A 12,996-nucleotide genomic window follows, 5' to 3' on the forward strand; every position below is an offset into this window, starting at 1 on the left:
TCCTCTGGGAGGTAGGTGATATTCGGGTAAGTGTTTTTCAAGATCTGGCACGCAGTCGAAGGATCCGATATATTATAGCTAGCCACCGACTGGAAAGCTGTTACGGAGGCAAAAAACGCGTAAGAAATCAATGTCCTGAATGTAGTCATTGTAGATATGTGTTCGAGATGTTGAGGATCGGAGCAGTGGAGTGGTCATTGCCTGAACCTACTTCATCTTTATATAAGCAGAGGTCCCCAGATATTCGTCCATGTCGTATCCACGCATACGACTACCTGTCGCCAGAACTAGTCTTATTTCGTGAGCTTGTCTATTTGTGGTACAAGCGAAGAATTTAGGGTTTTCTTCCTGCTGTAAATTACGTGTTGGAGTGCCTGCGCCTCAAATGCTGCATGGATAATCTGGCACTGTATAATGCAGCGGTAAGTCCAGGTCCAGAGAAATCATAAGATACCCATGTACCCGATTACAGTATCATTATGTGCAGTAAATATTTGGGTAGTGCGGGTCATTTGGCGATGTCGCACTCGCATAAGCGTGTCGGTCTCGGTCTCGCATCCTCGCTGATCTTGGTGGGGCCGTTTCATTTCATCCGTGCCGGCATCATCCGCAAGTTTCGAACGCCTACACCTGGCGCTATAGGTATTATAGGGGACATTTACTCGCCCCTAACTTTTCTCATGCGCTGCTATAAGAACTCATCTTCATATCGCACGGAATGCAGTCAGCTTTTGCGATACCTGGGAGCATTGTCTCAGGTACGTATCACAGCAGGCTAAACTCGTTGATGGTTCTTCTCTCTTGATATCTACACTACAACTATCTGATGATCTGACCAAATTGCTCAGACACAGCCTTGATCCCTGCGCTATGATGTGTACTGTATGCGTATACATTATGTATGAATTTGTCAGCTCTCCGGTCATGCTAGCTCACGCCAATATGAACCAGTTCAACAACACTCCTTTCTTCTCTAGTCTGTCCGGTTCGAGCCTCGGATCGCGATTGACCACTTCATTAGTTCTCTGTATCAGAACATGTCATAGTCGGCCGGATGATCACCATCAACTAACTTGCTTGTTCTCTTCTATCCATCAAGATCATCACCAGACATTCTCGGGCCTTCCATACTTCCTTCTCAGAATTCAGTGTTCAAAAACCGAATAACGTGGCGATCCCCTTCGGCTCAGGCTGCCATGCCTAACGTTAGTTAGAAGTCGTGATGTAAAAAGCGCTGACTGTAATTCATTGATACTGTGGTGTAGTAGATAGTCACGTGATACTGGGAAGCTCAATAGTATTTCAAGAGCTAGAAGTAACCTTGCAACACTACAATGGACACGTACCTACCTAGAATAGCTATAAACCTTAATTCACTCTATCTAGCTATCCTCCGATTGCAGGTTAAGCCTGATGCTCCTGTACATGTGCACCTAGCTGACAGCTGTGCCACAATACAAGAAATCTGACCTAGGCTTAGCGCTGTACCCCTCACCGCACCAAGGCTATCGAGCCACGTTCCACCTTTTCTTAGGCATCCGCTCTACGACTTACATCGTTTACACCATGCCTTACGATCGTGATGTGGTCGTCGACTGCATCAAAAGACACTATGATTTACTCGTGCGCATAGCCTACCTGGACCCCGACGTGATCCTCCACCCACCGCCTGGAGGTTGGGGTGATGAGCAGCTCGCTGTCGATACATTGAAAGAGAGGAAACGCTCGGAGAAGGTCATTGATCTTTTGCGGCATATGCCTTATTTGAGTAAGAATAAGGATACGGTGGGCAAGTACGAGGTCTATATCGAAACGGACGCATGCACCTACCTTCGCAATCATGGCTGGTTTAAAGACGAGTATAGGAATCCTTATGGTCTCATGATGCCGTGGAACTCGGAGCAGGACTCGCCTGCTGGTTTCATTCCGTTGAGCATGGGTAACATCGCAACCGTATGGATGATCGATACGGACGAAGGTACAGCTGGCGCACAACGTACATCACTGGAGATTGACAGCTCTTTTAGGAATAATATGGCCTATGGGATCGTTTATTGTGAATAATGATGCGCCAGAAGATCAGCCATGGCGGGTATCTGCAAAGCCTCGCGATATTCAGGAGTACTTCGACGAGCTCTACACCGAAATCGAGACCTTAGTCACCGTTCCCGTACCAAAGACAAAAAGTGACTGGAGATGGTATCACGAGATACTATCATGTCGGGAGAAGGATGGACCAGTAAGTACGATTTTCTCTGACAAAGCATGCTGAATATTAATCAGACAATGAGTAGCAAGTTCAGCGCTTGCTCAAAGAGCATGGCTGGCCGGAAGCTTTCAGAAAGGAGGAATATCTTAAGGCTCTCGAGGAAGAGCGCTATGACGCTAAACGCAACGAAGAGAAGAAGAGAGAAGAGAAAGATAGAAGACGCAAGACAAAGCACGAAATCGCTGTTGGCAAGACCTATGATCTGCGTTCCAAGAGTGGGAAGGGCGGTAGTACAGCGAGCTGACATATCTCATTACAGATCATAGTGTCTGGAAGCGAAACATCTGTAGTGAGAGCCTGGTCGCTGAATTTGATGCCAGACTACCGTGAACTAGAGCAAACAAGATTTCTGAATTGGTGAGCTGATGGAAAGAACAATAACAGCGTTTTCAGTCTCGATAAACGGCGCGACGGGTTTGTGGATAGCGAAAAGTGGGAATCGTGATCAGTGAATGTTGCATACGAATCAACATGTTTGCGCAATAGACATCGCGGCGCCCGTGGCTCTCACAAGTCCTCTCACTCTTATAACAGCAGTCTGACGGGTCGCACTGTATTCATTTATGTTAGGACTGATACTACGCTATGATAGCAAATAAGAAGTCTCACGTCTGCCATGACAGTAGCAGCAATGCTAGCGAGGATTATGCAGAGGAGTCTCATTTTTGAGAAAGAATCGTTAACGGTGGAATGCGTTGAATCGCAAGGTTGTCTTCGATTTTGAAGTAGTAGGGAAGTGTTCGGCTCTATCATAGAAAGAGAGGAGAAAATGCCTTCTTGGACCTACCTCTAGAATCGTGACGGTACACACCGGCCGTTGCGGTCGGCGTAGAAACCATTAAATGATCCGGAGAGAAGCCGCAACATAGCGGTGAATGAAACCCGATGACTTATGTAGATCTTTATAGCTGACTTCCGGGCCTATGAAAAATGTCTTATAGAGCATGATCTCTATAAGCCAATCCGCAGTGCAACCGCAAAGTGACCTTGATGGGACCGGAATGCGACTGTATGTGAAGCCTTGGCTATGAAGAAACCAACGCATGACATATCCCGTTGCGACTTGTGCTCTCTGACCATGTAGTACGATTGCGAAAAGGACTACCCAAGAATCTCAAAGCCAAGCTGTTGATCTCTCATGGCTGTATTTGAGACAGCTTCTGCACCAATATCCTCTTACCATTAACTTTTCTGCTTGTCCTCTCAACGCTCTTATCAACCAAGTTACAAACATCTTTACTACTTTTCATTAGTCCACTCAATATGAAGGTCTTTCTCATCATCGCCAGCCTTCTTACTGCGATGGTTACAGCAGTGAGTGGAACCCATCTCACTCTTCCTTTCTGCCGATGGAGGTACTAACAGTTGTCTAGGACTGTGACCCTGCTAATTGCTGTTACAAAAATTATGCTACTTGTGCTCAGCACAATGAAGGGAGACAGTTTTTGACTCAGCACGAATACTGTGCGCAGCGATTACCCTGCGCCGATAGAGTCTTGGCCACCTGTGATGCAGACTGCTCTGACTATGATGGCGCCGGTATGCCATGCTAGAAGCGCAACTTTCTGGTCAGTCTAGCTTTCTTTGCGGAAAATGAAGTGAACAAGGCTGTATTTATTGATGATCGAGATAGTGCACCAGGCATCTCATTGTGTTCCTGAACATCCAATCATTGGATCAGTCAAGAAACGGGGAAAAGGGAACCTATGACATGTCTCGTACCTGTTTCGGCTGTTGAGCATGTCACTCTTGTATTTGACAAGCTTGGCCAAGTATCAGGGCTCCTTGAAGGGCATTCTCCTCACAGTCTATCAGAGGGGGGGATGAGCTTTTCCAAGTAAGTAGGCATGATGAACCAATGCTTCTTTAAATCTCTCTATTGCTCACTCTCTGTCTATTTTTCATCGATGCCAACCTCTTCTATCCTTCCTCTTACGCAAGATCTTGTATCGCCATCTGTAGTCCTTACAATTCCTACCTAAGGAGGCAGGCTTGATGTCGCAAAGACAAATTTTGTATACATACAAAGCGCTGTCTGCGTACAGCGCTTTGTCGGCAAGACGAAACAATGCATGACAAATATCCAAAGTGCTTGTCAGGAGGTTTAGGAATATCGTGTCACCACATGCCAAACGCTTCCATTGCAGTATCTACAGAACTTCTTGAGTCGGACCGGACAAGGCGCCCTAGATATGTCACATGCTCAGCGTTGAGCGTGTGATGAGCGTCTGCAACCGGCAAAATTACTATCGTCGTCTGTGCTGTACGGCAATTGGAATTTGACATGCAAGAAGTCGGAGTCGGGGTGAAAGTGACATGCATAACTCTGGATTACCACCGGTCAAGGCTGCGCTTAGGACATATCCAATCGGCAATAGCCTCAACTTCGGGGGTAATGGAAGAAATAGTTTCCTCATGGGGAAATGGCACTAGTCGCACATCTGGTCACTCCCTCGGGCGATGGGCTACGTCCCTGTAGTAACAAATGTCTACTGTTCGGGACAGAATCCGTTTTGGATCTCTTCTTTCGTCATCGGGCCGCTCGTTCGTGGCGACGATCTAAATGTTCTACCTCTTAGCCTACAGTCTGTGCGCACCCAACAAGGTGCAGCTGCATCAATCGAAGAACACAACTGAGAACGACCTGCGATTCCCCTTCGATACAAAGTCTTGTGCTGCTATGCAAAGTAGTCTTTGGAGATCTCCCCAGGACTCAATACCATGGATTTGTTTCGGGCAGACTTCCCATGTCGGACACGATCCAAATAGTGAGTGTACCTCTCCTCGCACCCTCAAGATGGTCTACCTTGGGTTCTCGGACCCCCTATCGACATAAGACCATTATCATATCGAAAATGCATAACTCTGACTCGCATTAGCCAGAGTGCCTCAGGCAGATTGGAGGCGAGCACGCCGACGAGACGAGAATCTGCACAGCAAAGACACCGCACAAGATAAGTCATCAACACTGTACATGGTGCCGTGAGATCTCCCTGCTGAGGCTTCCATGCCCGTACAATCAAGTCACAAATAGCCGAAATTAGGCCTCCAGATGTATAGTAGGCCTTTCGATTCTTCTCTATTAATCTGGAGTGACAGTGATTAGACAATCCTCAAACAGCGACACGAACATTACAGTTCCTGGCTGCTCACATCCCCTGCGTTATTTACCTCAGTACCCTCGAACGGAAGCAATCAACGGAAGCCAAGACCTAGCATTGACCATCATTAGGGTCAGACCTTTCGTCCACGAGTCAGCAATGTGCATCTACCAGCAGCCTTTACAGATGGGGTGAAGCAACCACACATACCTGTAGTAGAAGGATCCATGTGTATTCTCACCACCCCGACCACAACCATTGATCTCCTCCTTCAGACCAAACTTGCAGTCCTGGTCGCTGAGAGATCCTGTTCCCGTGACCCAAACTAACATCACTTCTGTCAATGACACGAGTCCACGCCACTTGGACATACATCAAACCTAGGGGAGGAGGGCTTTGCGTACATTCGGCTTTCATGGTCTCGCCTAGGTTAAGGCAAGCGTACTTGCTGTTGCCGTCGAAGTCGCCGGCTACCCCGCCAGAATCACCGTTGCAGACAGCGTCGGCAGCGTTGTTGGCAGCCTGGCGCAGATCGCCCCAGCCAGGACCGGTCTCGCTGTAGCATCCTGCTGCGCTGGCTGTGGCCACAGCAGAAGCTAGGGTGGCGGTGAAAGTGAACAAGTGCACGGTGGAATGAATATAGGGATGATGGTAATACGAATCCGTCAGTCTTTCTAGCAGTGTTAGAGCTGGATGATGTCGGATGGCGAACGATAACAAATGAGTACTGGAGACGCTTTTATAGACTCTTCACAAGGCTCAGTAAGCTCACTCTTGTTCGTATTCACATCCACTCTGCCATGATTATCCAGGCAAGGCGATTTGGGCGAGCGGAGCTCAGGTACAGGATCTGAATCCAAGGTACCTGTAAGCATATGGTCGGTCGGCAAGTCAGATGCAGGAATCCCTCTACCCTACACGAACAGCGGCCTCGGCGATGCAGTGCGATAGATCGATATTGTTCAACAGACAGCCACGCGCTGCTATCAAGTTACATTTGAAAATGTTTACCTCCTCTGCATCGTTCTGGTTGCCACTGAGCTCACAGACCTTTCACACCATACGAGCTGCCCTGGTCTCGCGATTCATGTCGGTAGGTCAACGTGACAGTTCCACAATTCCAGGCAGAATCCCCTGATGTCGTAAGCTGATGATGGCATCTGATGCTGCTTTCGTCTATACCCACGAGGGTGTATAGGATGACGAATGGCCCCAAAAGCTCAATGAAGGCAATGAGAAACGAGAAACTTACTATGACTTCTCGTCCCGAGACATGGAGAATGCAAGATAAGACTCGACCGACGTTCGCGGTAATACAGGATCCAAGGGTGTATTGCCAAGCGCCGATCATCTTTCCGGGTAAACACCACACATGAGGGCGTAAAGTACCCTGGCTATGCGCTTATAGGAGTACCTGTATGTTCGAATGCTATGGTTTGATTTGCTCGCACAGACTTTGACTTAATCATGCTCACCTGATTTTTCACGTGTCTTTTAACAAAAGGTTCTTTGGCTCAAAGCCTCTCCAAACCTCTACGAGCTCATCTCGAATCTCAAGAATTTGTCGTCCGATACCCTGCAGTACGCTGCATCCTAAATCGTAGCGATAGATTGATCACGACCTGGATGGCTAGAGTACGTCTAGGAGGTACTCGTAACATGTAGTACATGATCATAGTCCAATGTACAAAGCCAAGCGATGCATATTAAAGCGGGCAAAAGAGATCACTTCCTTCAATCTGCGTTTCAATGGCCATCTCGCCCAACCCCACGCTCATCAATCGTCGTCTTCCCCATCTTCTCTACAACCTCCTCATCCGACAGCTTCAAGCTCAACCTCTCCAACCGTTCCTGAAGCGCCTTCTCTGTTTCCCTAAACCTCTTTTCAAACTCCTCATCGTTTTCGCCCCCAAATTCCCCAGCAGTAGGCGTCTTGTCCCCCTCTCCACTACCCTCGACTGCCGCAGTCTCTTCCGCACTACTACCACTGGCAACTTTCCGCTCACTCTCCTTCAACGCAGCAGCAGCAGCAGCAGCCCTCTTCCTCTTCACCTCCTCGGCCTTCCGCATACAAATCTCCAATCTCTTGAGACTACTCTTTGGCCACATCTTCTTCATATTATCCCCCCTCTCTGCTGTCCTCGCCCCATCCGGCAACTTGACCCAGTCCAACTTGCTCTCCACAAAGATATGCATATCGGGTTCCATGAGTGATGGAAAGTCCAGCGTCCCGACTCTCAAATCAATGACTGCTTCGCCCAGCGCACTCGACGCCCAGAGCTGAACGTGGCATGTCGGACACTCTGCATGCCGACTGACTTTTCCCGACTTGGACGTCCGCGTGACAAACAGTGGTGTAGTGGAAGAAATAAGCTCGATATTGTAGAGCTCAATGTTGAGATTCAGACAGAAAGCGCTGCCGGTTTGTTTCTGGCAGCTGGGGCTGTGGACGTGGAAACATACAAAGTTAGTGTGTGTTTGTCATGCATTCGGTACAGGCACAACGTACCAGTGGCATGCGTAGCAGTACAGAGGAGACGTAAGCAGGCGATAACGGATAGTATCGCAGACGCAACCGCCCTTTAGCGCTGGGAAAGGTTTCGGCGTGGCCATGTCGGTGCTTGCTCGAGTCTCAAAGGCTTAGTCAGTGGAGTGGATTTGATTAGTTAGAGTGCGGAATGGGCGGAGTTGTGGGCAGGCGCGCTGGGGGGGATGGAGGAATGACGTGGTGGGGCTGCCAAGTCCCCCACAGTTTCTCGTTTACGAGCGGAACCCCACTGCAACGCTTTGTCCATCTTACCTGATTGGGAGGTTATTGACTTCTCATGCAACTACATTGACCGTGGAAAATGTACTGCTTCTCATACAACGCTACATGGGTTCCACGCACCTAACACGGGAAGGCGAAGATGCACAACACTTTGCTTCGACCTCATACCTAGGTACGCATGCAAAGCGGCAGCGACACGTACATCCTAGAAACACCGGATGAGACACCATCCAGCAACTGTTGAAGAAAGTCATCTCTATCATATCACCAAGTGAGAACCCACTAGGAGCTATCGCATACGAAGATTGCTCGCGGAGCACTCTTTGAGCTATCTCGCGCTGTCCAGTCACATGATGGGAGCTAGGGAGGCAGTCAAAGAGCCAAACAAAGAAGCTCCCCATTCAAAACCACATCTGCAAACCGATCCTCCACGAATTGTATTTGTCATGCACAAAGTTTTTCAGTACTCCCTTGGTGGCACGGAAACAAAACACTGGTTAAAGACTACGGAGTACTCGATACGTCCACGGTCGTTGCCAGCGTATTGTACCCGCATGGAGACTTGTCCATGAGCGTGTCCTTTCCAAGAGAAATTCGTTCCTGTTTCCATTGAATCTTGTCAAATCTCAACTTGGATGATGTCGATATCTACTAACTATCAGTGCCTAGTTCGCGGAGAAGTCCGAAGCAGGGGGGGCAATAACAGGTATTTATCGTTGTTCAAAAATATCAACGTTGTAGTATCATCGCATGTCAACGCGAAGCTGTGACGCCTCGTGGGAATGTCCAAAGCGAGCGTCTTGAGCTTCTTACTCGGTTTCTTAGTGAGACTTCTACCATCCTTTCCTTGAACTTTCCTTTACCGCTCCGCCCATCCAGCGTGCACGGCGATACGCCTTTTCGAAGCGAGTAAAGGAGATGCAAGGTAACAACCTTAGTTATACAACAAGATAGAGTGTCACGAAGACACAAAGGATCGGTCCACAGAAGGGACAATACGTCCGCCAAGTACATATACAGTTTATTTCGTTACATACCTCATACACCACCTCCTTATTGCGCAGTAGCAGCAGCTCCTCCATACGCAAACGCCTTCTCATTTCCATGCCCACTCACACCAAAGTACTCTCCGTCCAACAAGCCCATCTTCTCCATCATCCCCCTGACCTCGTTCCGCTTCTCCGCCTCAAACTCCTCGGCGCTCAGTAATAACGTCTCTCCGCGCGCTTTGTGTATCTCGAGGGGCTCATGCTCAATAGCGTCGGGCCACTGACCAGCCGCATAGAGCGCGTCTTGCAGATCCGCCCACCTCACACTTACGCCCTCGAGCGTATACGGTTCGGCAGTCTTCTTCTTCAGTGCTTGTGGAAGCACAGACCTTGCAATGTAATGGTCCCTTGCTTCGACTTGGGCTTTTGCGTCGAATGCCTGTTCGAGCATGGATATCTTCTCGCGGTGGCCGACGAGAATCTCCTTGTCCATGTCTAAATCTGCCTTTGAACGTGTTGGATCCGGGTTCTCGAGTGCTTGAGCTAGGACGTGCGCCTGGTCTCTCAATTCATCCAACTTGCCCTGCGCACCAATCTCATTAGCCGGCGCCGCCTTCTTGGCCAAGTCCTCTTGTAAGTTCTTGAACTGCTCTGCTTTGCGCAACGCATATGACAGCTTCCGCAGCCGGGTTTCCAGACTCTCCTTAGCGGCTTTTAGGCTCTTCTGGTCTGCTTCGTTTTGGTTGTGTCTCATCTTCAACTTGAGGTCCATGGAGCGAATTTGGCCTTGGAGCCACTTTACGTTATCCGTAGGCTTCTCCTTGGCCAACCCCGCATTTGCCAGAGCGTCAATCTGCTCCCAACGCTTGTCCATGAAGACCGTCGCTTTCTTGTCCAACTCTTCCTGCTCCTCCCTTGTCTTGGCGCCATGTGCTTCTTGTATGCGCAGGACCTCTGCTAGGTCGGCGCTGGTGTTGGCGCGCTGGTCCATGATTTTTAGCATGCGCTTCTTGCGGTCCATGCGGAGGTATTCTGGATTCGTTTTATCCCAGGCTGTCTCGTGGAGGCGGCGGAACTCGCGCAGTTTGCGGAAAGCATTTTGGCCTTGTGCAGGAGTGGGAAAGGTAAGGACACAGTGGGGGACCCATTCGTCGGGGCGGAGGGCGGGGGGTTTCGTGTGCTTGCCCATGAAAGGGAGTTGTTCGAGGTGGTGGGTCTGACAAGGTCATTAGCATGCGGCAACCCGAGGCATCTCCGTGTGTCGTACATCGAGAAGCTCCTGCAGCGAGTAGATGATCTGATTCGTCTTGGTGTTGCGGAAAATGTAGATGATCTCGCCATGTTGAGCTGTGCCCTCGGGATCAACCACATCCCGAAGCGTATACGGCTTGATGGGCGACACTACACGCTGGCCCGTCGCCTGCCGCCTTGCCTTTTCATTCACAACAGTCTGCAGCCGCAGATGTCTGGGGTTGGATTGGCGCTCGACATAGGCGGCGATGCGTTTTTGCATATGCTCGACATGCTGTGGAGTGATGCGCCTGGCGGTATTGGCGAAAGTGACGGGCTTTAGTGGCGGCTTATACCGGAGCCGGGCGAGTGATCGAGGCATGGCTGCGGGGTTGCCTGGAGTGCCAATTGACGAGCGGGCGATGTTGGTTGACGGACGGGACGCAAAGATGCGAGAGAGCGATAATTGCGCACGGGCCTCGGACCGCGGGCGCCAGCAGCACCTCCGCCGGGCGCGATACGACGAGCTCTCCGACGCGCTCTCACTCCGAGTAAGCGACTACTATGAGCTGGCCATTGCCGTATCAGGATGCTTCGATGAGGCTGACATCAACCACCCGACTAGCTACATAACATGGCTGGAGACCAGGCAGCCGAGCAGCTCAAGTCTCCACCACGTGAGCGCCCGTGGCTGCTGCCATATGTACGTCCTTCTCTTCCGTCTGCCTTCCCCTCCCCACTGACAGTGTGTACCAGAATCGCAAGTTGCGCCACCTCCAAGGCATCACCATCCGCAACCTCACGCTTACCACGACTACCCCAAAGTCGCGCGGCCGCACCATTGACGATGAAGCCATACCAAGCACCCTCAAGTCGCCCACCAAGGCGCTGGCATTGAGAGAGAGCAGAGGCCTGGCCCATTCGCGCTCCTCGAGCCATCTCACCACATCCCCCGAAGACGGCGTCCGCACACCCACCAGGCCGGGATACGGACGGGGACTGCGAAGGCGCTCGACTATGGAGTGGACCAATGCAAGCCCGCTGACTCGCCAGAAGAAGCTCGAGGACATCACTGCAGGGCGCATGGCCGACACTTTCTTCAGTCTGCATGTGGAGCATCAGGAAGACCCAGTATACATTTCTGAAGTCGCTGAGAAAGCTATGAACCCAAACTTCAAATTCTTCGACCTCGAACCCTGTGGCCCTGCTGTCACTCGGCTGGACAAGCTCACCGTGAGGGTCTGGGCAAAGAGCGAGACAATGCAGGAATGGCACTATCTGATGGACTATACTGTGCAGCTCCGGTCGCTGCAGTTCATTGGCAGGACACTAGGAGCTTTCAGGCACCCGCTGCCACAGAACTGCATACTGTTCCATATGACGGATGGCATCTATACCAGCTTCACCGATCTGCCGGTACAGGAGCGAATGCGCCCCGAAATTCTTGCACCACCCAAAGAGAATCCAGATGGCAAAGCGCTCAACTCGTCATCCTACGACGCCCTCATGCGATTGTCAACGCTGGATGATTGCATACAAGATGCGCTGACTACGCGAGACCGAATTGCCGATGAGATTGAGGGCATACTCGCAGCAAACAAGGAAGATCTAAGCACTGTCGAGTCGGTCGCCGAGACTGAAGACGGACTAGGGACGGTCGAGGCTGCGGTGACTGCTGAAAAGCGACGAGTGGTGGCTGCAAGGAGAAGACGGGACGAACTACAAGCTAACATCGAGTACCGAAGAGAGAAGATGCAAACTGGTCGAGATCGCCAAGCAGAAGCCGACACCTCATTACTCGAACAACGAACAAAGTGTGCTGAAAGCAAATCTCTCATGGAGAAAACCATCGAGGACATCACCGGCCAACGCCGCCGAGTCTGCGAAGACCTCCTCCGAATCTTCCCCATTGAACCCGTCCCAGGCAGAGCCCTCGCCTTCACAATACGAGGCCTTCTCCTACCCAACTCCGTCTTCGACGACGTCAAAGAGGACGTGGCCTCCGCGGCACTCGGCTATGTGGCGCAGGTGGTCAATCTACTGTCGCCTTACCTCTCTGTCATCCTACCATACCCAATTTCCCCACATGGTTCAACGTCCACGATTGACGATCCACTTGCCGTCACACAAAGTGGTCAGAACCCACAACGCACTTACCCGCTTTACATGAAGAACGTCGTTCGGTATCGCTTCGAATACGGCGTGTTTTTGCTGAACAAGAATATCGAGATTTTGTCCAATGCGTTGGGTTTGCGTCCGGTGGATATAAGGCACACACTACCTAATTTGAAGTACTTGCTGTACGTTGCAACGGCAGGCAAAGGTGAGCTTCCTGCACGCAAGGCCGGCGGTATCAAGGGACTGTTGAGACAAGACGGTGTACTTTCCAGGAAGGGGAGCATGGACAGCACGGCGACTGTGAGTAGCGTTGGTACGCCGACTACAGAGCTCAAGAAGAGTCTGGAGATTGCGGGGAAGAGATTAGAGGGCGCCAAAGCAAACGGTGCACTTGCGCCTGCTCAAACCCATGCGCATACTGGGAGTAGACTGAGACCCGCCGCATAAGGTGGACTAATGGAAAGTATGCAACATGCATGTGTGTACAACAGATGTATACGTCAAGTCATCGCCTACTCA

At 50.5% G+C, this 12,996-nt stretch overlaps 7 protein-coding genes across 7 annotated transcripts; 3 read left to right on the forward strand and 4 right to left on the reverse strand.

The window, feature by feature from the left end:
• Window positions 1-849: 849 nt before the first annotated feature.
• GT037_007133 (uncharacterized protein) lies at window positions 850-2,513 on the forward strand (the record flags this gene model as incomplete). Its single annotated transcript, XM_038932180.1, has 4 exons — window positions 850-1,039; window positions 1,445-1,978; window positions 2,028-2,239; window positions 2,295-2,513. Coding segments are annotated over 4 exons (1,155 nt in total), but the record flags the coding sequence as incomplete, so codon positions are not given.
• A 145-nt stretch (window positions 2,514-2,658) lies between these two features.
• On the reverse strand, window positions 2,659-2,932 carry GT037_007134 (uncharacterized protein; the record flags this gene model as incomplete). Its single annotated transcript, XM_038932181.1, has 2 exons — window positions 2,659-2,820; window positions 2,879-2,932. The coding sequence occupies 2 exons, from the start codon at window positions 2,930-2,932 to the stop codon at window positions 2,659-2,661; spliced, it is 216 nt and encodes a 71-aa protein (XP_038784669.1).
• Window positions 2,933-3,532: 600 nt separating this feature from the next.
• Window positions 3,533-3,822, forward strand: GT037_007135 (uncharacterized protein; the record flags this gene model as incomplete). Its single annotated transcript, XM_038932182.1, has 2 exons — window positions 3,533-3,583; window positions 3,643-3,822. The coding sequence occupies 2 exons, from the start codon at window positions 3,533-3,535 to the stop codon at window positions 3,820-3,822; spliced, it is 231 nt and encodes a 76-aa protein (XP_038784670.1).
• Window positions 3,823-5,481: 1,659 nt separating this feature from the next.
• Window positions 5,482-6,042, reverse strand: GT037_007136 (uncharacterized protein; the record flags this gene model as incomplete). The annotated part of the gene is made up of 3 exons (XM_038932183.1): window positions 5,482-5,509; window positions 5,581-5,695; window positions 5,775-6,042. Coding segments are annotated over 3 exons (411 nt in total), but the record flags the coding sequence as incomplete, so codon positions are not given.
• Window positions 6,043-7,116: 1,074 nt separating this feature from the next.
• On the reverse strand, window positions 7,117-7,983 carry GT037_007137 (uncharacterized protein; the record flags this gene model as incomplete). The annotated part of the gene is made up of 2 exons (XM_038932184.1): window positions 7,117-7,813; window positions 7,880-7,983. 2 exons carry the CDS (start codon window positions 7,981-7,983, stop codon window positions 7,117-7,119), a joined length of 801 nt encoding a protein of 266 aa, XP_038784672.1.
• Window positions 7,984-9,193: 1,210 nt separating this feature from the next.
• Window positions 9,194-10,741, reverse strand: GT037_007138 (uncharacterized protein; the record flags this gene model as incomplete). The annotated part of the gene is made up of 2 exons (XM_038932185.1): window positions 9,194-10,345; window positions 10,397-10,741. The coding sequence occupies 2 exons, from the start codon at window positions 10,739-10,741 to the stop codon at window positions 9,194-9,196; spliced, it is 1,497 nt and encodes a 498-aa protein (XP_038784673.1).
• Window positions 10,742-10,993: 252 nt separating this feature from the next.
• On the forward strand, window positions 10,994-12,924 carry GT037_007139 (uv radiation resistance-associated protein; the record flags this gene model as incomplete). Its single annotated transcript, XM_038932186.1, has 2 exons — window positions 10,994-11,062; window positions 11,116-12,924. 2 exons carry the CDS (start codon window positions 10,994-10,996, stop codon window positions 12,922-12,924), a joined length of 1,878 nt encoding a protein of 625 aa, XP_038784674.1.
• Between the last annotated feature and the right edge of the window lie 72 nt (window positions 12,925-12,996).

The sequence above is a fragment of the Alternaria burnsii genome (genome assembly GCF_013036055.1).
Source record: "Alternaria burnsii strain CBS107.38 chromosome Unknown 715, whole genome shotgun sequence".
NCBI lineage: Eukaryota > Fungi > Ascomycota > Dothideomycetes > Pleosporales > Pleosporaceae > Alternaria > Alternaria burnsii.